Source organism: Dromiciops gliroides, chromosome 3 (assembly GCF_019393635.1).
Source record: "Dromiciops gliroides isolate mDroGli1 chromosome 3, mDroGli1.pri, whole genome shotgun sequence".
Taxonomy (NCBI): Eukaryota; Metazoa; Chordata; class Mammalia; order Microbiotheria; family Microbiotheriidae; genus Dromiciops; species Dromiciops gliroides.
The window spans coordinates 4143999-4170034 of record NC_057863.1 but is presented as its reverse complement, the minus strand read 5'-3'; the positions used below and the strand labels follow the sequence as shown (position 1 = coordinate 4170034).

Here is a 26036-nt window from a genome sequence, read left to right as displayed (position 1 = left end):
GATAGATAGATAGATAGATAGATAGATAGATAGATAGATAGATAGATAGATAGATAGATAGATAGATGGATGGATGGATGGATGGATGGATGGATGGATGGATGGATGGATGGATGGATGGATGGATGGATGGATGGATGGATGGATGAACAAATGAATAAATAAATGAATGAACAGATAGATAACTAAATAAGTGAATAAATAAATAAAGAAGCACATGAATGAATGAATGAATAGATAAATGAATGAATGAATAAGTGAGTAAATAAATGGTCAGCACCTTAGACAGTACCTTGAGTATCTGTGAGCAATCTGTGGTTTGGTAGCTGACATCATAGACTGAAGCCTGTCTGTGACTTCATCAGCATTTATCCAACACCTCCTCCATGCCAGGCACTAGGCTAAGTTCTAGGGACCACATTACCATTCCCTCCTCTGAAGGAGCTTACATTCTAATAGGTAGGAGAGAAGTCCTGAAGAGGTGCCTGAATTACAGAGGTGATGTGACTTGGGTCACAAAGTTAGCAAGATTCAGAGGTAAGGTCAGACCTAGGGCCTTTCGATGCCAATCCTCAGAATCTAGCCACTAGGCTACACTGCTACTGATGATTGAGAAAGGTACATTGGGTTGAATTTTAGATAAGAAGAGTGTAGAGAAATGAGGTCACACAGTGATTGACAGAGCCAAGATTTAACCCCCTGGTTCTCCAGCCCAAAACAAAAGCTCTTCCGGAGCTTTGTTTATTACTAAACACTCAACTATGACTCTTGGAGGCCACTGCTGAGAACTGGAGGCTTTGACCATGTTGAGGGTCACCCTCATCGAGGACATATATGAATTGTTTCCAAAAGTATCATCACACCAGTACAAAATAGCATTCATTTATTTCTTGCAAAAGAAGTAGGAAGAGTTCTGAAGGACCCAGCTCAGATCCTGACCTCACATTTACAAGCTGTGTGCCCTTCAACAACTCGCTTCATTCTTCTGGCCTCAGGTTCCTCATCCATGAAATGAGGGAGGGAGACTTTAAAAGATTTCCATGTAAACTCTCTAATCCCTCCATCACAGGTTTAGTGGGGTCTGTCGGAGGGACACTCCTTACCAAGTTCCATATCCTCCTTCCAGTTGCCTTTCACTCCAGGAACTGATAACACCACTAAACCACAATTATTCTCAAGTCATTAAGAGGAACCAAGTGAGATCAAAATGCTAGCCTAGGAGCTGTCTCACTGACACTGGTTATCAGGGGGTGAAAAGGGAGCTGCCGAGTCAGCCAGGCCACTGCCCTCCAAGATCACAAGGGTCAGAGGGCTCTCCAAACCTGTTAGCATGCTTTCATTCACCACGCATCCTCCATCAATGAGAATGGCATCACATGGCAACAGCATTTTGTTCCCACTCAATGACAATAAATCTCCAGGGACCAGGTGGCGGGACTCTAACTCTTGGATACCTGCTGAAAGTTTGAAGGGACAGATATTGAGTCTGAATGGCTTTCCTCTTCCAAAAGAAGCATTCACCACCCACTCACCTACCCAATGAATCAATGACAGTTACCAGGACAGAAAAAGTGAAAGGAAAGGCTACGGCTGCTCACCCCCAAAAGCTAAGAGAAGACTACGTGGCGAGGAACAGGGTGAAGATGAAGCTTGTCCCTGCATCAACATTTACATCCCAATTTCTGTCCTTTTTTCCAAGAGATGGGATGACTGGGTCATTCCAATCTAGAAGGTAAATGGGAAGAACCAGAAGGGACTCACCTTTTCTTCTGCACACAGTGACCAGGATGCTATTATGAGACTCAACTAAGCGGTGGAGCTTTATGGATTGCTAGAAATGCAGAGGTGGACACAGGAAATAGTGTTAATGCTTAGGATGCCCAGTTGAGGAGTTGGCCTTGGCATGCCAAGGTGGAATACTATGTGCCAAGCAGCTGAGTTAACTAGCCCCAAGGATAGGGATAGAGGTCCCCAAATTCTGACTCTAACTCAACCTGATCATCCTTTCTATGGGGATCAAGGAAGAAACAGATATAGGATTAAACACAGAGAGAGCATGTTTTACTCCCTTGAAAGAGCTCTTCAGAACCTAGAAATTCCAGAAATCTAGAATTAAGTAAGTAATACTCAATTAATTCAACTTGATTCAATTCAGCACTCACCAAGTATACCTATGTTGTGCCTGGCCCTGTGCTAGGAGGGTAGAAAGACAAAAGTGATCAAGGTCCTGCCCTCAGAGGGTTTACATTCTATTAGACCTTTCCACTATTGCCAGTGACACAGCTTCCTGGTGGTTCCCTGAACAAAACATTTCACCTCTTGGCTCCAAGCATTTTCTCTAGCTGTCAACCATGCCTGGAATGCCCTCCCTCCTCTGGTCCAACTCCTTGTGTCCCTAAGAGGCTTCCTTGAAGTCCTAACTAAAATGCCACCTTCTATAGGAAGTCTTAATCCCAGTGCCTCACCTCTGTTAAGTATTTCCCACTTATACTTATCTATATCTTACTTCCTATATAGTTGTTTTCATGTTATCTCCCCTATTAGACTGTAAGCTCCTTGAGGGTAGACTGTCTTTTGCCTGTTTGTATCTCTAGAACCTAACACAGTACCTGGTACATGGCAGGTGTTTAACAAATGTTTATTGTGCTGTCCTAGTTCTCTTCATAGAGCACATTGCTCACTGCAATGTTGGTCTCCCCAAAGCAGCCTTCCTCAATGGGGACCCATCATGGGGTTTAGGACTTAGCTACTCTCTCTCAAGACATTTACATTCTACTAGACCTTCCACTCCCGAGTCATCTTCCTGGAAAACACACTTACCAGTTAGGTTCACTTCAATGCAACCTTCCAGAACAGGGACCCCAAAGGGGTTTGGAGCTAGGGTGATTTTCCCCATCCTTCCCCTCTTTGCCTGTGGTTTTAGAACCTCCAGATAAAATCCTGCCTTCTACACGAAGTCTTTCCTGATGTTCTTTAATGGGAGTGCCTCATGTTTGTTGGCTGTCTCTACTTCTGTACATACCTTCTCCGAGCTGAGCTGAGCTCATCACCTGGCAGACAGTAAGGAATCGATAAATGCTAATTGACCGAAGATATAGCTGTTTACATGTCTCTCCCAGCAGACTGAGCTTCTTGAGAGCAAGGACTTCCTTTTGCCTGTCTTTGTGTCCCCAGCACTCAGCACACCCTAGGCACTTAATAAATGCTGAAATCCCAATCTTTGGAGGATAGAGGCTCATCTCCCTGCTTCCACATGCCACTTCAGGATCCCTTCCTGAGCACCCAGGCTGACTCAGGCAAGAGACTCACCTCACGGAGGTCGTAAACTGTTAAAGTGATGGAGATGATGGACATCAGGATGATGGCAACAGCATACTCCTTATAGTCCTCACTGAACCACAGGCAGACACTGAAGAGCTGGAACATGTAGAATGGATTGAGAACCTGTTGGTGCCACAGAAAAAAGGGAAGGAAGATTTGACCACAATGACACTCCCCAGTCATGGCAAGAAGGGCATCCCATGGTCAGTCACCAACTAGTCCATGCTTATTGTCTAGTGTAAGGCTGTTAGTAAGCCTGTTTGTCAAAATGCATCGATTAAGGATGGTGTTTTCTTTCCCATGAGTATGGCAGAGTTTAAACTGTTTAATCTGAATCCAGCCCATTCATATTAAAGAATGGCAGGGGCAGCTAGGTGGCACAGTGGATAAAGCATCAGCCCTGGATTCAAGAGGACCTAAGTTCAAATCCGGCATCAGATACTTGATACTAACTGTGTGACCCTGGGCAAGTCACTTAAACCTCATTGCCCCCCCCAAAAAAATATTAAAAAACAGCTCCTAATGGAAATGCCCCCTATCCTTTGGGTATCATGTCCATTTTCTCTCCTTGGGGTAACCAGGTCAGTTAGGGACAGTAGAAGTTGCCATCAAAGAGAAACCTCATTATAAAACCAGTGTCTTTTTTTTTCCATGCAGGAAACCTCAGGAGAAATGCAGAGAGACATTTCTGTTGTGTTGTGATACTATTATTCCTTGAGTCAATGTTGTGGGGAATGGAGGCAGGAGGGCCCCTGGGCACTGCTGTTCCCATAGTTAAAGGAGATGAGAAAGGCAAGGAATGCAAATTTATTTGGGAAATGAGGGTAGGACCCTCTAAGTTCATATGAATGTCTATGAATGTCAACTAAAATCCTGTCTTCTACAGGAAACTAATTCCAACACAGTCTTGCTAAAGCGAAGAAGGGGAGACGAGGCATTTTGTGCCCTTGGAAGGGGTCTTTTCATACTCCTACAGGATTGGCCATATGACCAGAGATTTAAGGCTGAAAGTAACCTTAAAGATCAGCAAGTCTGACACTTTCAGCTTACAAATTAAAAACCTAAACCCAGGGTCAAAGAGCTAATACATATCTGAAGTAGGATTCCAACTCAAGGCTTCCTGACTGATGCTCCGTGTCCACTTTACCAAGTTACCTCTTGGGGAAAGAGCTCTGTCAGCAACAGCAATCTGGTTAAATTCAATGGCTTCTTTTTCCATGTCTAATAGGTAAATAGGAATGAGTAATAATCATTTTGTAAAGACTTTTTTCAACATTTACTGTGTGTTAAGCCCTGGAGTTACAAATACAAAGAGCAAGATAGTCCCTGGCCTTAAGGGGTTTACATGCTAATGAGGGAGGATCTTTTCTCTATCCTCATTGTTCTCCCACTCTCTTCAGCCTTTGGCACTCCGGATCACTCCCTTCTCCTAGACACTCACTTCTCTTGAGGTTTTGGGGACCTCCATCTCTCCTGGTTCCTCACCTCTCCATTGAGCCACTCCTCATTCTCCTTTTCTGGACTTTCATCCATATCACGACTTCTAACATGAGGTGTCTCCCAATAACAATCGGTGGGCCCCCTTGTTTTCTCTCCCCATACTACTTCTTCTCATCAGCTCCCATGGGTTTAATGACCGTCTCCATACTGATGATTCTCAGATCTCCCTCTCCTGCACCAACCTCTCTGCTGACCTCCAAGCTCACATCTCCAACTGCCTTTCAGACATCTTGAACTATGAATGTTCAATAGTTATCTGAAAATCAGTATATCCAAAACGGAACTTTTTCACCCTAAACCCTCCCCCCAGCTCTTGACGTTCCTATTACTACAGATAGAAACACCATCCTCCCAGTCCCCCAAGCTCACAAGGTAGGAGTTGTCCTCAACTCTTCATTGTCTCTCATCCTCCTCTGTCATATCTGAATTATTGCCAAGGCCTCTGATTTTGCCTTTATAGTATCACCTCAATATATGCCCTTCTCTCCTCTGACACTGCCATCTCTCTAATGGAGGCCCTCATCACCCATGCCTGGACCATTGCAGTAGCTGCTGGTAGGTTGGCTTGCCTCGAGTCTTTCCCCATCTCCAATCCATCCTCCCTTAAGCCACTAAAGGGATTTTCCTAAAGCATAGGTCTGATCATATCACCTCCTACTCAGTAAACTCCAGCAGTTTCCTTATCACTTCTAGGCCAATTACAAAATCCTATTTGGCATTTAAAGTTCTTCCAACCCTCCTACCTTTCCTGTCTCCTATATCCCGCTATTTTCTTTTCTTTTTTTTCTTTTGGCGAGGCAATAAGGGTTAAGTGACTTGCCCAGGATCACAAAGCTAGTAAGTGTCACGTGTCTGAATCTGGATTTGAACTCAGGTCCTCCTGAATCCAGGGCTGGTGCTTTATCTACCGCACCACCTAGCTGCCCCCATATCCCCTTTGACGCAGTGACCACAGCCTCCATCTCTCACCTCCTGCCATGTTTTTCCAGGTGTTCCTTTCCTGGAATTCTCTCCCTCCTCATGTGTGCCTACTAGCTCCCCTGGTTCCCCTCACTTCCTTCAAGTCCCAATTAAAGTCTTATCTTCTACATGAAGCCTTTCTCAATCCCTCTCAATTCTAGTACTTTCCATTTCTTAACTCTTTCCTTTTTACCCTGTATATAGTTTGTATGTATATATTAGCTTGTCATGTCCCCCATTGGATGGTAAGTTCCTTGAGTTAGGGATTATTTTTTATCTCTTTTGGAATCCCCAGCATTTAGCATAGTGCCTGGCACATAGTAGGCACTTAATCGATGTTTACTGACTGCCTGATGGGAGAGTAGCACGTAGATAGATGTTGATCTGGTCATTTAGAGGGACAGTGTGGGAGCCATGGGACAACTCTTTGACATCTCTCCAGGAATAGGAGTATTTATTGGAAAATTATTATGTCTCCTGCAAGACAAAGGGTGGTGTTTTGAATCCTAGATAAACATCACAATATAAAAAAGAAAGGCCCAGGGGCAGCTAGGTGGCACAGTGGATAAAGCACTGGCCCTGGATTCAGGAAGACCTGAGTTCAAATCTGGCCTCAGACACTTGACACTTACTAGCTGTGTGACCCTGGGCAAGTCACTTAACCCCAACGGCCTCACCAAAAAAAAGAAAGAAAGAAAGAAAGGAAGGAAGGAAGGAAGGAAGGAAGGAAGGAAGGAAGGAAGGAAGAAAGAAAGAAAGAAAGGAAGGAAGGAAGGAAGGAAGGAAGGAAGGAAGGAAGGAAGGAAGGAAGGAAGGAAGGAAGGAAGGAAGGAAGGAAGGAAGGAAGAAAGGAAGAAAGGAAGAAAGGAAGAAAGGAAGAAAGGAAGAAAGAAAGAAAGAAAGAAAGAAAGAAAGAAAGAAAGAAAGAAAGAAAGAAAGAAAGAAAGAAAGGAAGAAAGGAAGAAAGGAAGAAAGGAAGAAAGGAAGAAAGGAAGAAAGGAAGGAAGGAAGGAAGGAAGGAAGGAAGGAAGGAAGGAAGGAAGGAAGAAAGAAAGAAAGAAAGAAAGAAAGAAAGAAAGAAAGAAAGAAAGAAAGAAAGAAAGAAAGAAAGAAAGAAAGAAAGAAGAAAGAAAGAAAGAAAGAAAGAAAGAAAGAAAGAAAGAAAGAAAGAAAGAAAGAAAGAAAGATCCAGCATGGACATAATGAAATAAGAAGTATTTCACATCCACACACAGTCCTAATGCCTCACACTGTGTTTTACAATGCACCTGTGAATCTTTGTGGTATGGAAGAAGAAAGAAAGAGAGAAAGAAACAAAGAAACAAAGAAAGAGAGAGAAGGAAGAAGGGAGGAAGAAGAAAAAGAAAGGAAAGGGAAAAGGAAAAGAATGAGAAGAGAAGATTGCCTCTACTTATAATGTTCTTTATTATCGTTAAAGATCTATGAGCTGGTTTTTGAGACAAAACTCCAATTTGCCTACTTTGTGGGCCAGTGAGTAAAGGAGAGAAGGCCCTGGGTTACCTCCTTGATGAGAAGTTTCCAAATGGGTGTGATCTCCACATCAATGGCATTAGGCCCACATATCAGCCTCCTGTGGGAGAAGGTGAAGGTTACTCACAAGCTCATCCAAGAGTGTCACTGCCTCCCTTGTCCTAAGGAGTCCCATCCAGCCCACTCTCTATGTTCCTGAGTCAGCAGAGCCTGCCCAAGATAGAGACCATTCCCAGTCTGATCGGAATTCTCCTACAGGAGGAGGAATCCTCAGCAACTGGCCAAATAACAGGCACCTGGAAACTAGAAGAACGATACCAGAGAGAAGAACAATAACGGCGCTGTGGCCTCTGCTGAACTGGATTCTCCCCAGGTGTCAGTGTTTGCCAGACCTGTCTGCAGGTGCAGTTAATAAGACAAATTGGCTCTTTCATGTCTACTAAGGGGCCATTTGGCACATTATGGCTTCTGGCTTATGACTTCTTAACTCTAGTACCCTGTTGGACCTTGGAGGGGGCCCCATAGACCCCACATAGAAAGGTGCATGGCCATTTGTAACACAAGTTATTTTCTTCAAGTGCCACACGTGCGTGCGCACACACACACACGCGCGCGCACGCGCGCACTCCTCCATGTCATCAGAGAATTCCATGTAGAGGCAAATGTAGCTGGGTGCCTTTAGGTCAATGCCATGGGATCTGGGGGTCCTTGGAGGAAAAAAGGGAAGCCCTTATGCAGAATTCAGCCACTGCTTATCTCCTCCGCTCACAGGCATGAGTCTTTGATCACACAGGGGTGCATGGAGACCACAGACAGACTCTTGCCCCCACCTCTCTGCCTTCTCCTGAAATCAACAGGACAACCTAGCGATGTGTCCCCACCATGCTCTGAAATGACCAGGGGGCGGGAGATGAGGAGAGCAGAGCTGGGCTGGCAAAGACCTGTTCTGAGCCTTTGATCCTCTTAAGAGTAGAGGTTCTCCAGCCCTCTGAGGGGTACAGTGGGCCAAGGCTGCCTCCTTGGCACTGGCCAGAAGAGCCCACACTTTGGCATTGCAGCAGGTGCTCTAACAGGACTGGGCTTCTGCACACACGCTCCCCATCATCCTCCCATAGCCAGAAGGACAGGGCTTCCTTCCTACCGAATCTCCTGCTCTTCCCTGCTCAGGCCGGATCCAAACTTCAGATGGATCTTGGAAGCAGGGAACCAGTCCTCCAGGCACCTGAAAGAAGAGACAAAAGCTCTCACTGCCAAGCTGACTGGGAAAACCCATCACCTTGTGCACAGTTGTGGGATTCAACTCACCCGACCTTCTGGAACTGCTCTTCTGAGTTGTTCCAGACATACCTGATCTTCTGCACCCGAATACACCTCACCTGTTGAGAGAGAGAGGTCCAGACAAGTGATGAGCAGGTGGTCTGGGCTGGCAGCTGGCCCCAGGGCATTCTGGGGCCAACACAGCTCTCTGGCTTGGCTGCCTGGGGATGGCTCCACAGAGCTTATGTTCTACTCAGGGGGAAGGAGGAGCAGACAGAAGAGCATAGCGCATAGACAGCTCTGCATCGGAAGACAGGCAGTGTGGTGTGGCAGAGAGGCAGCCATCCTTAGAGAAAGGAACCCTTCTGAGGACACCTGAGATCCGTGCGGCTGGGTCAGTCGTCCACCTCCTCAATCAATCAAAAGGTGCTTATGAAATTCCTACCGCGTACTATGATATCACGTTAAAAAGGTGAGCTATAGCAATACATCGAGGAACCCTACATTACCAAGGAGAGGTGAAGCGATCACTTTGTGTAACTGATCTGATGGTTCACTTAGAGAACCCATGATGGCCAGCTTGATCGAACTGGAACAATCATTTCACCAAAGTAGCACAATATAAAACAAGTGTTCTTGAATGGATGAGTGGGTGGATGGATGGAAGGAAGGAAGGATGGATGGATGGATGGATGGATGGATTAGTTCATGAAGTAAGCCATAAGGTAATATTCTAAGGAAATTTAAGGAGGAAGAAAGCATTTTCAGTTAGAGGAATTTAGGAAGGCTTCCCAGAAGAGGCAGCACCTGAGCTGAGCCCTAAGGAAGGCATTTAGCCTGTGCAGATGTATGAGGTGGGAGACCAGCTCGGAGTCCAGTTTGCCTAAGACTTTGTCAAAGGGCCACAATGTGGTTCAGCTCAAATCCTACCGTCAGCATCAGGCTTCCGATCCCTGGACAGTTAATTACCCTCTTCCCCTCTGGTTACTTTGCATACGGTTTGTGTCAAATCCAGCCTCAGACACTTGACACTTACTAGCCGTGTGACCCTGGGCAAGTCACTTAACCCCAATTGCCTCACCAAAACAAAAAAAAAGGGAAGACAGTGCCACAGAGTTCCACCAAATCCCAGCCCAGGCACAGGCTGGACTCCCACTGGACCACCCTAGTGGACAGTCTTAGTGGCCCTTCCCCACCTCTTCAAGGGTCTATGCTAAGTGCGGATTCTCCCCCAACGCTTCCACAGACTCATGAGGCCTCACAAGTCACTCGCCATCCCTGGCCCTTGGTCGACTGGCCTATAAAACTAGGGCATGGGGCTAGCTGGGCTCAGAGGCCCCTCCTCATTCTCCATCTGGGACCTTGGCAGCCTGGGGTCTTCATGAGCTTCTGTGGCCAAAAGAGGCATCACCCCAAGGCAGACACGATCATGAATCCCCCGACTAGAGCAGCCACCAGGGGGCACAGCGGGTCCCTCATCACCTCCCCTCTAATCTCTCTCCCTAGGCCCCACTCTCTCCCCTCTCCAATCCACCTTCCACACCTGTAAATGTGGTTGTCCAAAAGCCCACATCTAACCATCTCCCTCTTGCTCCTGGTGTGTCTGGGACACAACACAAGCGCCCCTGGTCGGCCTTTAAGGTCTGTCACCACCTGGCTCCAGCCTCTCCTCCTTTCCTCCTCTCACATGCTCCCTGTTCTGGGAAAACCGGCCTATGAGCTGTTCCCTCTACTCTGAGAATCGCAGTCTGTCTCTAAGGCTCATCTCAAATTCCACCTCCTCCAGGAAGCCCAACCTGATCACCACCTGCACAATGGCCCTCAGGATCAGCAAATGCCTTTTTACTTGCTCAGCCACTTTTTGTATTTACTGATCTCTGCCCAGTAGAATGAACACCACACCGCTCAAGACAGGGCCGGTTGGTTTTCCTCCTTTCTCTCCCCAGCCCTGAGCAAGCAGAGACCCAGGCACCAGGATGTGAAGTTGGTTAAATGGGCCGATGGTCAGATGTACACTGGGAACCATTCACCCAAACACCTCAGAAATCAAAGCAGGCTGGGCGTGAGCCATTGCTGCATTGACTGCCCAGACATAAGTAAGTGATGGGGAATGCCTATTACACAGATGGAACTTAAAAGAGTTTCTTGTATTCGTGTTTGGGGTTTCCCGCCCCACCCCCCTGCCCCTGCCCCCCTCCCCCCCCCCCCCGCCCCGAGAGCTGGTTGTTAAACATTTACCAGCACACCCCTAGAGTGGCCCATGGGGAAACCTAAAACAAATCCAAAAATCCAAACACAGACTCTTCTCCTCCTTTGAAGGGCTCTCCAATGAGCCCCAACAGGGCAGATTCTACCCAGGGCAAAGGCTCACCAGTCCAGGAGTAAAGGAGATCTCAGGGGTCATCAAACTCCACCTCTGCATTTCACAAAGGAGGGAGTTGAGGCCCAAAGACTCTAAGGGACCTGGACAAAGTCACTCAGGAAGTCCTTCCCAAGGGTGGGATTTGAACCCAAATCTGCCTGGAGACAGGGCTCTTCCCCGCTCTCCACACTGCTTTGGAGCCTGGGGATGAACTGGGAAGGCATCTGGGGTCCAAGGACCCCTTCCCGGCCAGGGCCTGGGGTGGGCAGCGATTCTCCAAGCTCATCTCCTGAGGCCCCAGGGAGCCAATGGTCCAACAGAATCCTCCGATCCCAAGACCAAGGGAGGGCGGAGGTTCTGAGGCTCGGCCTCATCCCAGACCGGAGGGCACTGACCTTTAAATCGGGCCTGATGATGGCTCGGTTGATGACGTAATCCTCGTCTGCGATAAGGGGGTGATCCGGGGTGAGGCTGAGGGAACTGTGCAGGGAGGACAGGTAGATCCACGTGACCTTTTTTCGAGAATATATTTGAAATTCATCCTGGTGAAATAGACCCCCAGCCACCAAGAAGAAAGAAGCTGTCAGGCCAAGGTCAGCCCAGAAGGGCCTCATCACCTCCTCCAGGTTCAGCGTGGGGGGGGGGGGGTCCTATGGTTTGTGGGAGGGTTGGTTGGGGGCTTTTCTTCTATTTTCCCAAACAGACCTTGTAGCTGCTGGTTCAGAGACTTTGAGGAAAAGCTCCTAATTACCTGTGGAAGGACTTTGCGGTGAGCAAGCAACACATTTTCTTAAGGCTGGTGGCCTTTGGCTCATGTAACTGCTCCTGAAAGCCTGTGTGCTTGCTCCTGTTTGTATTTCTCAGTGGGACCCTGCAGAATGAACTGGGGCTGTGACCCTCGGACTTGCGCTCCTCCCGAAAGGAGCACAGGTAGTGGGAGGCGGGGAGCACGGGGAGTGGAGGGTAAGGTCATCCAGTCTCATGACTGAATCCTGTCTCCGCCCCTTGGACAAGCTACTTCTGCTCTCTGGGTCTCAATTTGCCCCTTTACAAAACGTGGAGAGAATCAGGGAGCAGAATGGAAGACTATCCCCTTGCAGCTTCAAATCTAATTAAATCTTGTTCCTCCTGGGGCCTCAGACACGTCCTAGCTGGGTGACCCTGGGCAAGTCACTTCACCCTGTTTGCCTCAGTGTCCTCATCTGTACAGTGAACTAGAGAAGGAAATGTCCAATGACTCCAGTGTCTGTGCCAAGAGACCCAAACAGGGTCAAGAGGAATCATGCGAAAGTGACCAAACATGAACAAAATTGGAGCAAGAAGAAATTCTGTGTCCAGAGTGTCTTCAGATTTGAGATGCACTTCATATACATTATCTCATTTGGTCCTCACAACAACCCAGTAAAGCAGGCGCGGCTTTCATCTCCATTTTAGAGATGAGGAAACAGAAGCTGAGAGAGACAGAGACAGAGACAGAGACAGACAGAGACAGAGACAGAGACAGACAGACAGACAGACAGAGAGACAGAGACAGAGACAGACAGAGACGGAGAGAGAGACAGACAGAGAGACAGACTGAGAGACAGAGAGACAGACAGAGAGACAGAGAGACAGACAGAGAGACAGACAGAGACAGAGACAGACAGAGACAGACAGAGAGACAGACCAAAAACAGATGAATCGGTGACCTAGTAAGGGGGAACGGCAGCCCATGTGTCCCACTGTAATGGCAGGTGAACCCCAGGAAGGCCCCAGCATAGTGAATAGACTTTCTCTGGGAATTTTGGGAAGCCCATGGATAAAATCACCCAGGATAAATTGGAATTATGGGCTTCCATTTCCATCATTCCACATTGTCAAGGTCAGAAGTTGTGGTAGGGGGCAGCTAGGTGGCACAGCAGATAGAGCACTGGCCCTCGAGTCAGGAGGACCTGAGTTCAAAATCAGCCTCAGACACTTGACACTTACTAGCTGTGTGACCTTGGGAAAGTCACTTAACCCCAATTGCCTCACCAAAAACAAACAAACAGAAGTCATGGTAGTATCTCAAGGAGCAGGTGTGGATACCCTAGCTCTCCAACTGACACAGAGGGTCTCCATGTACACTTCAGCAGCAGTACTCCAATACTTTGGCTCCAAGACCCCTTTACATTTTTTTTTCATGTTAAACATTTTTATTTATATTTTTCTGGTCCAATTTCTGTCCCTCCTTCCTTCCTTCCCTCCCCTCCCCCCTTCCTGAGGCAGCAAATAATCCGATATGGGTTCTACATATATGATCATGAAAAACATCATCATCGTATTTGTCAGTTCATGAAAGAAAGTGAAAAGTGGCATTCTTCCGTCTGTTCCGTCACTGTCGGTTCTTTTTTAGAGGTGGGTAGCATGTTTCATCAATATCCTTTGGGGTTGTCTTGGACCATTGTATTGCTGAGAACAGTCAAGTCATTCCCAGTTCTTCATCAAACAATATTGTTGTCTCTGGGTCCAGTGTCCTCTTGGTTCTGCTCACTTCCCAATACATCATTTCATACTGTCCTTCCAAGCTTTTTTGAAATCATCCTGTTTGTCATTTCATACTGCACAGTAATATTCCATTACCATCATATACCACAGTTTGTTTAGCCATTCCCCAATGGATGGGCATACCTTTGATTTCCAACTTTTAGCCACCACAAAAAGAGTTGCTATAAATATTTTTGTACAAATAGGTCGTTTTCTCTTTTGGGGAATGTCTTTGGGATATAAATCAAGCAGTGTTATTGCTGGATCAAAGGGTATGCACAATTCTATAATCCTTTGGGCATAGTTCCAAATTGCTCTCCAGAATGGCTGAATCTTTTCACAACTCCAACAGTGGATTAGGGTCCCAGTTTTCCCACAATCCCTCCAACAATCAACATTTTCCATTCTTTTTATATTTGCCATTCTAATAGGTGTAAGGTGATATCTCAGAGTTTTAATTTGAATTTCTCTGATCAATAATGATCTAGAGCATTTTTTCATATGATTGTTGATAACTTTCATTTCTTTGTCTGAAAACTACCTGTTCAAATCCTTTGACCATTTATCAATTGGGGAATGAGTTGTATTTTTTAAAATGTGATGTAGTTCTTTATATATTTGAGAAATGTGGCCTTTATCAGAGATATTTGTTTCAAAAAAATCTTTCCACTTTTCTATTTGCCTTGGAATCTTCATTACATTAGTTTTGTTTTTGCAAATGCTTTTTAATTTTATGTAATCAAAATGATCTATTTTACATTTAATTTTATTTTCTATATCTTCTTTAGTCCTAAATTTTTCCCATCCATAAATCTGACAGACAGACAATTCCATAGTCCTTTAATTTTCTTATGGTATCATCCTTTATTTGTAAATCATGTACCCATTTTGACCTTATTTTAGTATACGATGTGAGATGTTGGTCTATACCTAATTTCTGCCATACTGTTTTCCAGTTTCCCCAGCATTTTTTATTAAATAATGAGTTTTCATTCCAAAAGCTTAGATCTTTGGGTTTATAATTAACTAGAGTACGATAGTCATTTACTATAGTGTTGTTTCTATCTGATCTACCTTTCTTTCTTAGCCAGTACCAGATTGTTTTGATAATTACCACTTTAAAGTACAGTTTGAGATCTGATACTGCTAGACTACCTTCTTTTGTATTTTTACTTGATTCCCATGATATCCTTGAACTTTTGTTTTTCCAGATGAATTTTGTTATTATTTTTTCTAGCTCTATAAAATATTTTTAATAGTTTGATTGATATAGCACTAAATAAAAAAATTAACTTAGGTAGGATTCTCATTTTAATTATATTGACTACCTACTCATGGGCAATTAATCCTTTTCCAATTATTTAGATCTGATTTTATTTTTGTGAAAAGTGTTTTGTAGTTTTGGTCATCTATAGGTACTAGCTTGTCTTGGGAGGTAGACTCCCAAGTATTTTATATTGACCATAGTTTTTGTTGTTGTTGTTGTTGTTTGTTTGTTTATATTTGTTTTGTTTGGGTTTTTTTGTTTTTTTGTGGGGCAATTGGGGTTAAATGACTTGCCCAGGGTCACACAGCTTGTGTCAAGTGTCTGAGACAGGATTTGAACTCAGGTCCTCCTGAATCCAGGGCTGGTGCTTTATCCACTGCACCACCTAGCTGCCCCCCATAGTTATTTTAAATGGAATTTCTCTTTCTATCTGTTGTTGCTGGACTTTATTAGTAAAATATAAAAATGCTGATGATTTATGTGGATTTATTTTGTATCCTGCAACTCTGCTAAAGTTGTTAATAATTTCAAGTAGCTTTTTAGTTGATTCTCTAGGATTTTCTAATTATAACATCATATCATCTGCAAAGAGTGTTTTGTTTCTTCATTACTTATTCTAATTCTTTTCATTTCTTTTTCTTCTCATTGCTATAGCTAACATTTCTAATACAATATTAAATAATAGAGGTGATAATGGGCTTCCTTGTTTGACCCCTGATTGTATTGGAAAGGCTTTTAGGTTATTCCCATTACAGATAATGCTTCCTGATGGTCTTAGATAAATAGTACTTATCATTTTAAAGTAAGCTCCTTTTATTCCTATGCTCTCCAGTGTTTTAATAGGAAAAGGTGTGGGGGCAGCTAGGTGGCAAAGTGGATAGAGCACCGACCCTGGATTCAGGGGGACCTGAGTTCAAGTCTGGCCTCAGACACTTGACACTTACTAGCTGTGTGACCCTGGGCAGGTCACTCAACCCTCACTGCCCCCCTCAAAAAAAAATAAATAAAAAAAATAAAAAACAAATAAGAATGAGTGCTGTGTCTTGTCAAAGGCCTTTTTTGCATCTCTTGAGATAATCATGTGATTACTGTTGCTTTTGTTATTGATATGGTCGATTATGCTGATAATTTACATTTTACATTTTTGAGAATTATTGAACCCCTCCCCACAGAGGTCTCTCTGTTCCTTGATAAATTCTAAAGGCCCAGATTTCACAGGATCCCAAGTGACCAAAGGCAATGGGAGCACCCAGAGAAGGATGCTGAGCTCATCCATAACCTCTGAGGCGCCGAGAGCGGAAGCTACCCCAGACAGAAAGCACTCTCCCAGCCACTGCTGTGGGCAGCCCCAGGCCTGTATCACAGACTCCTTAGGCTTGTCAAGAAAGGTCCAAGTGTGTGAGCCCTAAGCCTGCAGCTTGAAGGCGCTGCAGGGACTCATCCTGTTAAAGATCTAGGGAAGAGATTCCCAGCCCCCAAAGAAAGGCCACCCTTCCTCCAGAGTCTTTGGCCTACATGCACGCTGGTTCAGGGGATGGGGGCGGGGGGGGGGGGGGCAGTCCAGGTGTTCTCATTATCCTAGCCTGGACTCAGAGGCCAGGACTGGTGGAGAAGGGGGCAGTCGTTTAGAGGGCAAGAGGAAGGCTCGCCCACCGGGGAGAATTCTGGTGGAATTGGTACTCGTGACTGACTGATAAAAGGTTCCCCAAGGTTCTTAGTCCCAAACCAGGGAGCACAGAAGCTGACCCAGAGGAGCCCCACCTGCCAGCCCAGGTCAATCATGTGATCCAGGCCAATCGAGCCACCCAAGCGCCCAACAGCGCCTTTGCAGAGTGTGTGCCGAGGAGGGGAACTCAAGAAGAAAGAAACTGAGACTCCTGATGGGGCAGTGAGGCTCACCAACCATCTTCAGCCACTGACTCCCAATTATCAGGGAAGGCAAATCATGCTGTTTGCATAGAAATGAGCATCAGAGTCATGGCTCTCTTGGCAAAGTTAGAAGTAGGTGAATAATGAGTAAAAATGCCTTTGAAATAAGAAAACTTTTAAAAAATAATTATGGGGTTTCTTATCTTTTGGAAAAATCCACCTCTTAGAAGCCCTTAATAAGAAGAGACAAGCAGGAAATAAGCTGAGCATTGTCGACTTCCAGTTCAGGGTTGATTTTTTTTTTTTAAAGAAATAACTTAGTTAATCAGCCTCCCTGATAATGATCTGTAATCTTTCAACAGTGAACCTAATGATGAATCCCCAAAGCTGATTTCCCGACAGAGAGCACAGGTGGCTAGCCTATGTGCTGACAGGCGCCTTTCAAGCCTCCTAAATGTCAAGTCTGGACAGTCGGGCCACTGTGATTTAATCTGATCAAATGCCTTTTTTGTGTCATTTCAATGTAAATGACCTAGCTGGGAGTCTTTAAAACCATGGGTTCTCAAAGCATATTTTTACCCCAGGCTCTGATAATAAGAATGTTAGGAATAATTGAGTTCTTGTCTAATTACATAAAGGCTAATTTAGAAGCTCATTTATTTGGAGAGTTTCTAGCATAGCAAATCCATCCAAAATAACACATGAGAGAAAGTAATTAAAAATTAAAGTTGAAATTAAGCTTAAGAAGGCAAGATTGAAGCAAGCTCAGACTGTACTCATTAGCCAGAGGGCAGGACAGGGAAGGCAGAGTAGGGGACCTTCATGGGTTTTCAGAGTTGCAGCTGTAGGAGGAAGAAAGTGGACAGTTTGGCCACTGGCCAAGACCTTGTGACCTGAACTGTTTTTCTAGTCTTTCTCTTAAGTGTGCCTAAGACATAGTTACCCATGGCCACCCCCATGGCAATGAAGGAGGGCAGATCTGGGACTGGCATGCAATAGGGTGATGGCCCAAGAGTCACCTGGGAAGGACAATGCCCCTCATAGAAGTGGGGTAGCAGCAAGACACCCACTGATGTCACAATGATGAAGAGGCATCCATGGAAGGTCCATTCCCAAGCTTCATGGTGGTGGGACTAGGGGAACGCTGGATTTGTGAAGGCTATGGCAGTCAGACCGGAGCTGCACTATAGTGCAGAGAGGATGAGACTTGGAGGGGGAAAGAGCTGAATTCAAATCCCACTTCACACAGGCTCTTGTGTGATTCTTAAAAACATCTGCCTCCTTAGCCAGAAAGCGAGCTGGCTGCTATGGCTTCTGCTGTCTTTTCAAGATCTACATCTACGACCCACGATCTGGGATCCTTCACGTACTGACATATGGGAAGCTTTGAGTTTAAGCCTGGCAACAGACCAACACTGGCTTTCTGAGTACCAGCTTGGTTAAGAGGTGAGAGGCTCATCCCTCATAATGCAGCTCCCAGGGGAGGAAGGCTTTGGGGAGAATACAGAACAGCATGGTGATCAGTCCTGAGTGAGCCCTAGAGCTCCCAATTCACTGCTGCTTCCATATGAGGAAAGGAGGCAGGGGTCTGCAAACACGAGTTTAACTGCCAGTCATCCAAGGGTGGCACCCATCACTGCCCAGCAACCACTTCTAGCGGCCATATCTCTGCCATTAAATTGTGTTTAAGGTATCCATTGGATCCACCCTGATGTCTTCACTCTAAACGAAGCATGCAATCCAAGGGATGTGGCCAAAGGGAAAGATGAGGGATTGGTTCTTCTTGGAAGGCAGATTCAAGGAATGAGTGGGGAAGGTTTAGGGTTCACCAGAAGTCAAGAAGAAGCACCATTGCATGGCTACTGGGCCACCGATCCTCACAGACTGCAAGGTGAGTGGAATCGAGAGACCCCAACCTGTGGGACAGCCTCGTTTTACAGAAGATGGGGGTGGGGAGGGGGGATTTTCCAGAGCATCAGAAAAACAGCCAAAAGGAGCCATGGGATCTCTAGCTTCATGGAGAGAAGCATTGCTTCCAGGACAGAGGAGGTGAGACCATTGTCGCGTGGCCCATACGGGAAGGACGTCCCTAAACCAGAATGCTTCCAGTGGCCAGGAGAGTGAGGCCAAGCCAGCACAGGAGGAGTAATTAAAGGAACCATGGGCATTTAAACCTGAGCTGAGGAGACTCCAGCAGGGCGAGATAGCCACAGGACAGTGTTTGAAGAAGGGACATGTGCAGGGGAGGCACCGGACTCTTTGTTTGAGCCCAGAGGGAAGGACCAGGAACAAAAGCTGAAAAGAGGAGACAACTTCAAGAGGTCCCAAAGTGGAAGGTGCTGCCTCCACAGGAAATGTGATGTCTTCGGACAGACATGGGTGACCATGGTGTCACAACAGACAGAACATTGGGCCTGGAGTCACGGAGATCTGAGCACAATCTGGCCTCTGATACTTACTAGCCACATGACTTGGGGTGAGTTGATTAGCCACAACCTGCCTCAGTTTCCCAACTTGTAAAATGAGGAGTGCTTACCTCCCAGCATTGCTGGGAGGATCAAATGAGAGAATATTTCTAAAGCACTTAGCACAGAGTGGGACACACAGCAGGCATTATTGAAATTCTAGCCATTACTTTTATTATTACCATTACTTCTCAGCCATGTTATAGAAGAGGATTCCTTTGGGTATGTATAAATTGGCTTGGGTGGCTGGCTGTGCATAAGCTTGGGCAAGTCCCTTAAGCTCTTCATTTGTAAAACAGAGATGATAATGGCACCTGGCACCTATTTCCACCATTAAGGTCTCTTTCAACTGTGAAATTCTCTGAGTCTTTCATTCTAATAAGACCTTCTAAATTAAAGCACCTTGTTCTGTAGTGTTTGGGTTTCAATGCAGAGGTGAGCTGGTGGGGGAAGCCGGCAAAAAATAAGAAGACCCTGCAAAGAGCTCTCATCTCCCCTTAAATCTGCTCTTCTCAAGGTGAAGCACCCCCAAACCTTCCCATTCATCTTCATATAATGATGTTAATAATGACAATAATAGCCTTTCTGTGGTGTCTTAAGATTCGCAAAGCACTTTACAAATATGATCTCATATGATCTTCACAACAACCTTAGGAGGTAAGGACCATGATTATCCTCATTTTGCAGAAGAGGAAACTGAGAAAGGCAGCACTAGGATCATATACCCACTAAGTGGCTGTGGCCGAGTTGAACTCAGATCTTCCCAGCTCTCTATCCACTGTACCCTCCTGGTGAGTGGAGGTCTGCTCAGGACCTGTGTGGGGCTGGGCCCTCCCACAGAGCTGGAGCAGTGCAGAATCAGGCCCAACCCTGACTGGACTAGATTGGAAGGCTCAGGACCCAGGCTAAAGCCCAGCCTTGGCTGCTTCCTTCCTATTCCACCTTGGGCAAAACCCTTCATTTCCTCCAGTCTCAGCTTCTTCATTGCTAAGACTTGGGGCCCTCTGACACTCTATTGCTTTACATTGAGTCGGCAGCCCATTAAAACTCCCAGGACTCCCCCCCCCCCCCCGGGACTTGGTGGCACACTGGTTAGAGCACTGGACTTGGGGGCAGGAAGACCTGAGTTCAAATCCAGACTCAGGCGCTTGTGACGCCAGGATTTCCCATCCCTACTCCTTCACCTCTGTCTGCCTCAGTTTCCTCAAGGGTCAAGTGAGGTAAGAACAGCACCTCCCTCCCCAGGTGGTTGTGAGGATCAAATGAGGCACTGTTTGTAAGGCACTTGCAAACCCTCCGGTGCTCCTCGTCTCTCTGCTTCAGGACTATTCCCCAGCTGCACAGCCTTGGGGGAAGGATGTTTTGAATCTCTATGAAAGCTGACGTGTCTTACTGTTTGAGTTCATGCTCTTACATTGTGGGCCTCGAGAACAGGAAGGGGACCGAGCAGGGACACTGCGAAGGAGCCAGCGTGGGCAAGCAGGCGCCACCCACAGGGCCACGGCTCGTGAAGGCGCCGGCTTGCATTCCTGTGGCTGCTTTTGCCGCTGATACCATAGGCAGAGTCCGGCTGCATAGAAAAGCCTGGGAACAGGCCCCTTCGGTCTGGGTGAGTCTGATGTCACTTGGGAGCCAGGAAAGAGTATTCTACAGCCTGAAGAATCCCTGTGGGGCCGAGGGCTGCCGGTTGGGGGGGGGGGGGAGAGTCTTGGACTGGAGCTCCTTGGGGGCAGGACCGGCGTTGTTGCCTTTCTCTGTGCTCAATCGGGGCTCTCCCCCGAGGTGATTTGTCAATGGAGTCCACGATTTTAACAAGTAAATAATCAATAAACTGAGCCTGTTTCTTTAAAATGAGTCTCCCCGGCTGAAGTCATCTTCAGCCCCTGGAGGCCAATTCCCCCTCCCCTGGAGCTCGGTTCCTTCCCCGGCCGCCTCCCTCAGCCCCTTGGCCGGCAGCCACCTGACCTCCCAACCGAACGCCTGCCTTTCATGAAAAGTGCGTCCCCTTCCAGTGCCCAGGGCCAAGCACAGCCCCGGGGCACCTACCGTGGTCCTGAGGAGGACAACATCGGCTTCTCTCAAGGTACACGGGACACAGCTGGCCCACACGCTCCAGGCTGGCCGCCAATAAAACACCAAGGGCAGGATCCCACAGGAAAACACGTAGCCAGCAATGCAGAGGGTCCTCCGGCAGCCTGTAGTCTGATAGCCGAATATCTCCTGAAATACAGCCCAAAAGGCCCATCAGTCAATTGCCCGTTCGCATTCTGTGCGAAGGGAGACGAACAGCTCTCCTTTCTGCAGCCCTTCCCCCACGTGATCTCGCCTGAGCCTTACAAGCCTGGGGGGGGGGGGGGAGGCTGGGTTATTGTCCCCATTTTACAGATGAGGAAACTGAAGCTGGGAGCTCGTAAGTGACTCTAAGGTCCCCCTATTGAGCTATCCCTGCGCTTGGGAAGCTTCTGTGGGAATGGAGGAGAGCGGACATGGGATGAGGAACCAGGACAGGTTCGCTGGTCACATCTCTGTGCCTCTGTTTCCTCATCTGTAAAATGAGGACGATGGCCCCTGCAGTCTCCATCCAGGATCCAAAGACTCAGGAGAACCCAGCCCATGAATCCTGCTGCCTTCTCGAACTCTCTGGAAACTTTCCAAGGGAGTGCCGTGCCCTGGGATGGTGGCCACCGTCACCCATACCATCCGTCTATCTTGCTCCTCTAGGGGCAGGCGCCTGCATGAGCCAGGGGGGCCTGGGCTCCTTGGGACAGTTGGCAGAGACCCCCATCACTGGTTTGTTACCATGGGGGCCCTGTCGAGTCCCGCCTCCTCCCAGGTCAGGTTCAAGTTGTCCCCCTGCGTTTGCCAAGTTGCTCCTGGTCCCTGTGCCCACTGAATGTGGCTGTGGTTCTCCTTGTCCCCATTCTGATGTTCTTGCCCATTCTCATTCAGCCCCATTCCCCAGAGAGCAGCCAACTTTCTGCACTCCCAGGTTCCTTTGCCCAACTTTGTGTTTTCCTCAATCTCAGCTATTCTGCTACAACAGCTTCCCAGGCTCTCTCCTCCCTCCAGATCATCTCTGGCTTTTTTTTTTTTCTTTTGAAAAAATGGCTCCACAAAGCTGCCTAAGACTTCCCGAGGATAGCACTGGTGTCTCCTGTCCTTCTGGGGCAGTGCTCACCCCAGCATGACTGGGCAGTGGCCGGTGGGGCTGTGAGGCTTCCCAGGCCTCCCTCCCCTACCTCTGGGGCGTGACCCTGCTGCTCCCCATTCCAGGAAGACTCTCTCTTCACCTCAACATTCAGGTTTCCTTCTAGACTCCTCTTTCCCGGCTCCCCACCCCGCCCCATTGCTCAGCCTTCCCTTGGAAGCTGTCTTCCATTAACACACTACGTCTATATCTTTCTTATATGGATGGAGTTATTGGCACATTGTCTCCCTTCCTCCCTCTCTCCATTCACCAGAACGGGAGCTCTGAGAGTAAGGACCTTTCTTTGTAGCCCCAGTACTTGGCAAGCTGTGAGGTTTTAATAAATGCTTGTTGATTGACTGACTAATGGACTGACTAATTGACTGTAAATGGGCTGACAGACTGATGGACAGGACTGGCCCTCTGGGCTCAGGCTCAAAGGCTACCATCTTGGCAGTACCTGGCCAAGCTGTAGCTCTGCTGGAATGGTCTTTGAAAGCCCAAGATGAGCTCAGTCATATGGCAAACACAAGGAGAGTCAGAGCAGAAGTGAAGAGTAATAACCGTGTAGGGAAGAGTCACAAACCCTTGGCCAGCCAAGAGTCCCCCTGACCTTGGAGGAACATCGAAGAGCACACCAGGCAGGGAGGCAAGAAGACCTGAGTTCCAATCTGGTCTTAGACTACTAAGCTAGCTGTGTGGTGCCAGGCAGGTCACCAAACCTTTACCCAGCCCCAGTTTCTTCATCTGTCAAATGAGGGTGGGAATAGCCCCCACCACCCAGGGTTGTTGTAAGAATAAAATGAGATTAGATTTGGAAAGCCTGGTACACAGCAGGTACTTAATAAATGCTTCTTTCTGTCCCAGAGGAGCTCCACCTGGGGCTGCCATGTCAGCCTGGGAAGACTTCAAGCAGTGGCTCGTGGACAGACTGGGCATCTGTGCCAGGGGACCTGGCTGGCAATTCAGAAAGGCTCATCCCAGAAGGATGAGCACCAAGTGATGAACAGCCACTGAAAACATCTAGCACGGGGAAGGTGAGTGGGGGGAATATGCCACACCACTGAGGCGCTGGATCTTTCAAGTGTTTTTCCAAAACATAGCGCTGCCCAGGTCACCCTGCCCATCTTGCACACCTTAGAGCAGTCAAATACTCGGGACTCTCTGAAAGGGCTTCTCTTCCCCCTGGAGCTTCCCCCTTTGCTTCCTTTACTCTCCACCTTTACTGGAATCCTGGACAGGCACTAGGGATGCTGGTGGGCAGCAACATCTGTGATACAACTGTTAGTTGTGGGGCAGGGAGCAGGAATGGAAGCACACATTGTGTGTGCATGTCCCTGTCGGGCAGGTTCTGCATGGGATGCTCCATGGATTTTGTTAAATTATTTAATTGTTGAATAAAACAGAATTGACTCACAGGGACCCTCACAGGATTCAGGGAATGAAATAATGCATACAGGGGGTCCCCAATTTGAAGTTTTAATAGCTTAGCTAATAATAACAGAAATAACTCATCCCAGCTTGAGTAGCCTCAAACCGAGCTAAGACTGTTGGGCACCCTGGGCGATAAATGAGGTTAGTACAAGGCGCTTGCCTCTCAGCATCACCAGGAGAAGGCAGGCCAAGAACAAAGTCAGCTCAGCGGACTCTAAGGCCACCTCTCACTCCATCATCCCCTTCTCATTCTATTGGCCACTTCTCAACTGAGCGTGCCCAGGTGAATCTATTCCCCACCCCTTATCGACCCGGCAGAAGTTGTGAAGCCCTACTGTGTGCGAGGCATGGTGCTGGGTGCTTTTGAAATATTCCATTCAATCCTCACAACAGCCCCTGAATTCAGTATTATCATCCCCATTTTATAATTGAGGAAATGAGGTGGGTTGAGGTTAAGTGACTCACCCAGAGTCACACAGCTCTGAGACCAGATTTGCACTCAGCACTTCCTGACTGCAGGCCCAGCAGTCTATCCTCTGAGTCACCTAGCTGCCTCCAAGTGTTACTTCTCTCCCTACTTTCTGACTCTTAGAAAAAGGATGGCAAAAGCAGATGGCCCAGATGGGACCAGTCCCCCAGTGGTACCTTCTAGTCGCTTCTTTTTTCATTGTGAATAGATAACTGTCAGAGGAGCAGCTGATTCTGAAGCACACAAGATTAATTTACAGGTTACAGAAACAATGGAGTGTTGTAAGCAAATGGAACTTGCAACAGAGTTAATCTGGGGCATTACTGGAATGTACAATCATTTCTGTACTAAGCAGAAGTTACTCAGAAATTGGATAGAAGGCTAACTCACTCAACTGTGATAGACTTGACTCTTCTCAACAATACAATGGTCCAAGATAGTTCCAAAGGACTCATGATGGAAAATGCTCTCCAAATCCAGAAGAAAAAAAAAAAAGAACTGTGGAATCCAGATGCAGATTGAACCATACTATTTCTTTTGGTTTTGGTGCTGTTGTTTTTCTTTTTTGAGGTTTTTCCTTTTTGCTCTGATTCTTCTCTTATAACATGACTAATGCAGAAATATGTTTAATGTTATTGTGCATATATAACCTATATCAGATTGCTTGCTGTCTTGGGGAGGGGGGAGGGAGGGGAGGAAGGGAGAAAAATTTGAAACTAGAAATCTTATAAAAACAAATGTTTAAAACTATCTCTACATGTAACTGGAAAATAATAAAATACTTTTATAATTTTTTTTAAAAATGCATAAGAGATGGGGGCAGCTAGGTGGTGGCAGTGGATAAGAGCACAGGCCCTGGATTCAAGAGGACCTGAGTTCAAATCCAGCCTCAGAACTTGACACTTACTAGCTGTGTGGCCCTGGGCAAGTCACTTAACCCTCATTGCCCCATGGGAAAAAAACCAAAATGCATAAGAGAGAACAGAAAAAGCCACCACAAAGAAGCAGTTTTTATGGTAGCTTGTGGAATTTGTTTTATATATATAGCAAGTTGTATAGGAAATGACAAACAGGATGATCCCCAAAAAACCTGGAAAGACTCATGAACTGATGTATAGTGAAGTGAGCAGAGCTGGGAGGACATTGTGCATAGTGACAGCAGGATTGTTCAGTGAGCAATTGTGAATGACTTAACTACTCTCAGCAGCGCAATGATCCAAGACAATCCCAAGGAACTAATGAAGCTTACTATGCACCCCATAGAAAGAACTGATAAAAAGAACACTTGTGGATTGTACGTATATAACCTGGTTGTGACCTTGTGGAGGGGGGAGGAAAGGGAGGGAGGGAGAAAAATTTGGAACTCTAAATCTTATGAAAATGAATGTTGAAAACTACCCTTACATATAACTAGAAAAAGTAAAATAAATGTTTGTTGAAGAATTTTTTTAAAAAGCAAGTTGTATAGAATAGAGATTCAAAGTTTCATACTACACCTTTTTATGTTTTGCTTTGCATATATATATATGTATTTATATATACATGGTTACATATATAAACATATATGTTAAATTCAGAATAAAAATTATTAAAATATTTTTAAAAGCCTAACTCACAACACTTTAATTTTATTGGTAATTCAGCCCAAGAACCACTTCATTTAAATCCAGGAACTAGAGGGGAAAAGCACAGTAGAGTGCTTGGCATACCAGTAGGCACTTAATAAATGTTTGTTGACTGATTGGCACAATAGATAGAAAGAATTTGGGTAAAGGTCAATAGAGGGGAAAAAAAACCAGAAATGATGCTATTGAGAAAACCCCAGACCACTTAGCCAGAGAGAGGAAATAAACAAAGAGTTTGGTAAACAAACCCCAAGTCTGGAACCAAGGCATGATATGGTAGTTATGGGAAACTTTATCCAAGTATCTTCTAGAGCACTCTCTGTG

General features: G+C 46.4%; 1 protein-coding gene across 7 annotated transcripts in view; it reads right to left on the bottom strand.

Moving 5' to 3' along the window:
- Positions 1 to 26036, bottom strand: part of ATP13A4 (ATPase 13A4) — a 79484-nt gene that overhangs the window by 39739 nt on the left and 13709 nt on the right. For 4 of the 7 annotated variants that reach the window (XM_043997694.1, XM_043997698.1, XM_043997700.1 and 1 more), the window contains 8 exons: positions 21044 to 21217; positions 11287 to 11433; positions 8578 to 8648; positions 8414 to 8494; positions 7303 to 7372; positions 3310 to 3444; positions 1762 to 1831; positions 1323 to 1457 (listed from right to left, as the gene is read on the bottom strand). In XM_043997694.1, coding sequence (XP_043853629.1) covers positions 1323 to 1457; positions 1762 to 1831; positions 3310 to 3444; positions 7303 to 7372; positions 8414 to 8494; positions 8578 to 8648; positions 11287 to 11433; positions 21044 to 21217 — 883 coding nt within the window. Of the gene's footprint in view, positions 1 to 1322; positions 1458 to 1761; positions 1832 to 3309; positions 3445 to 7302; positions 7373 to 8413; positions 8495 to 8577; positions 8649 to 11286; positions 11434 to 21043; positions 21218 to 21796; positions 21898 to 26036 lie in introns of those variants that run through there. The other 3 variants (XM_043997696.1, XM_043997695.1, XM_043997697.1) reach the window with 3 other exon arrangements.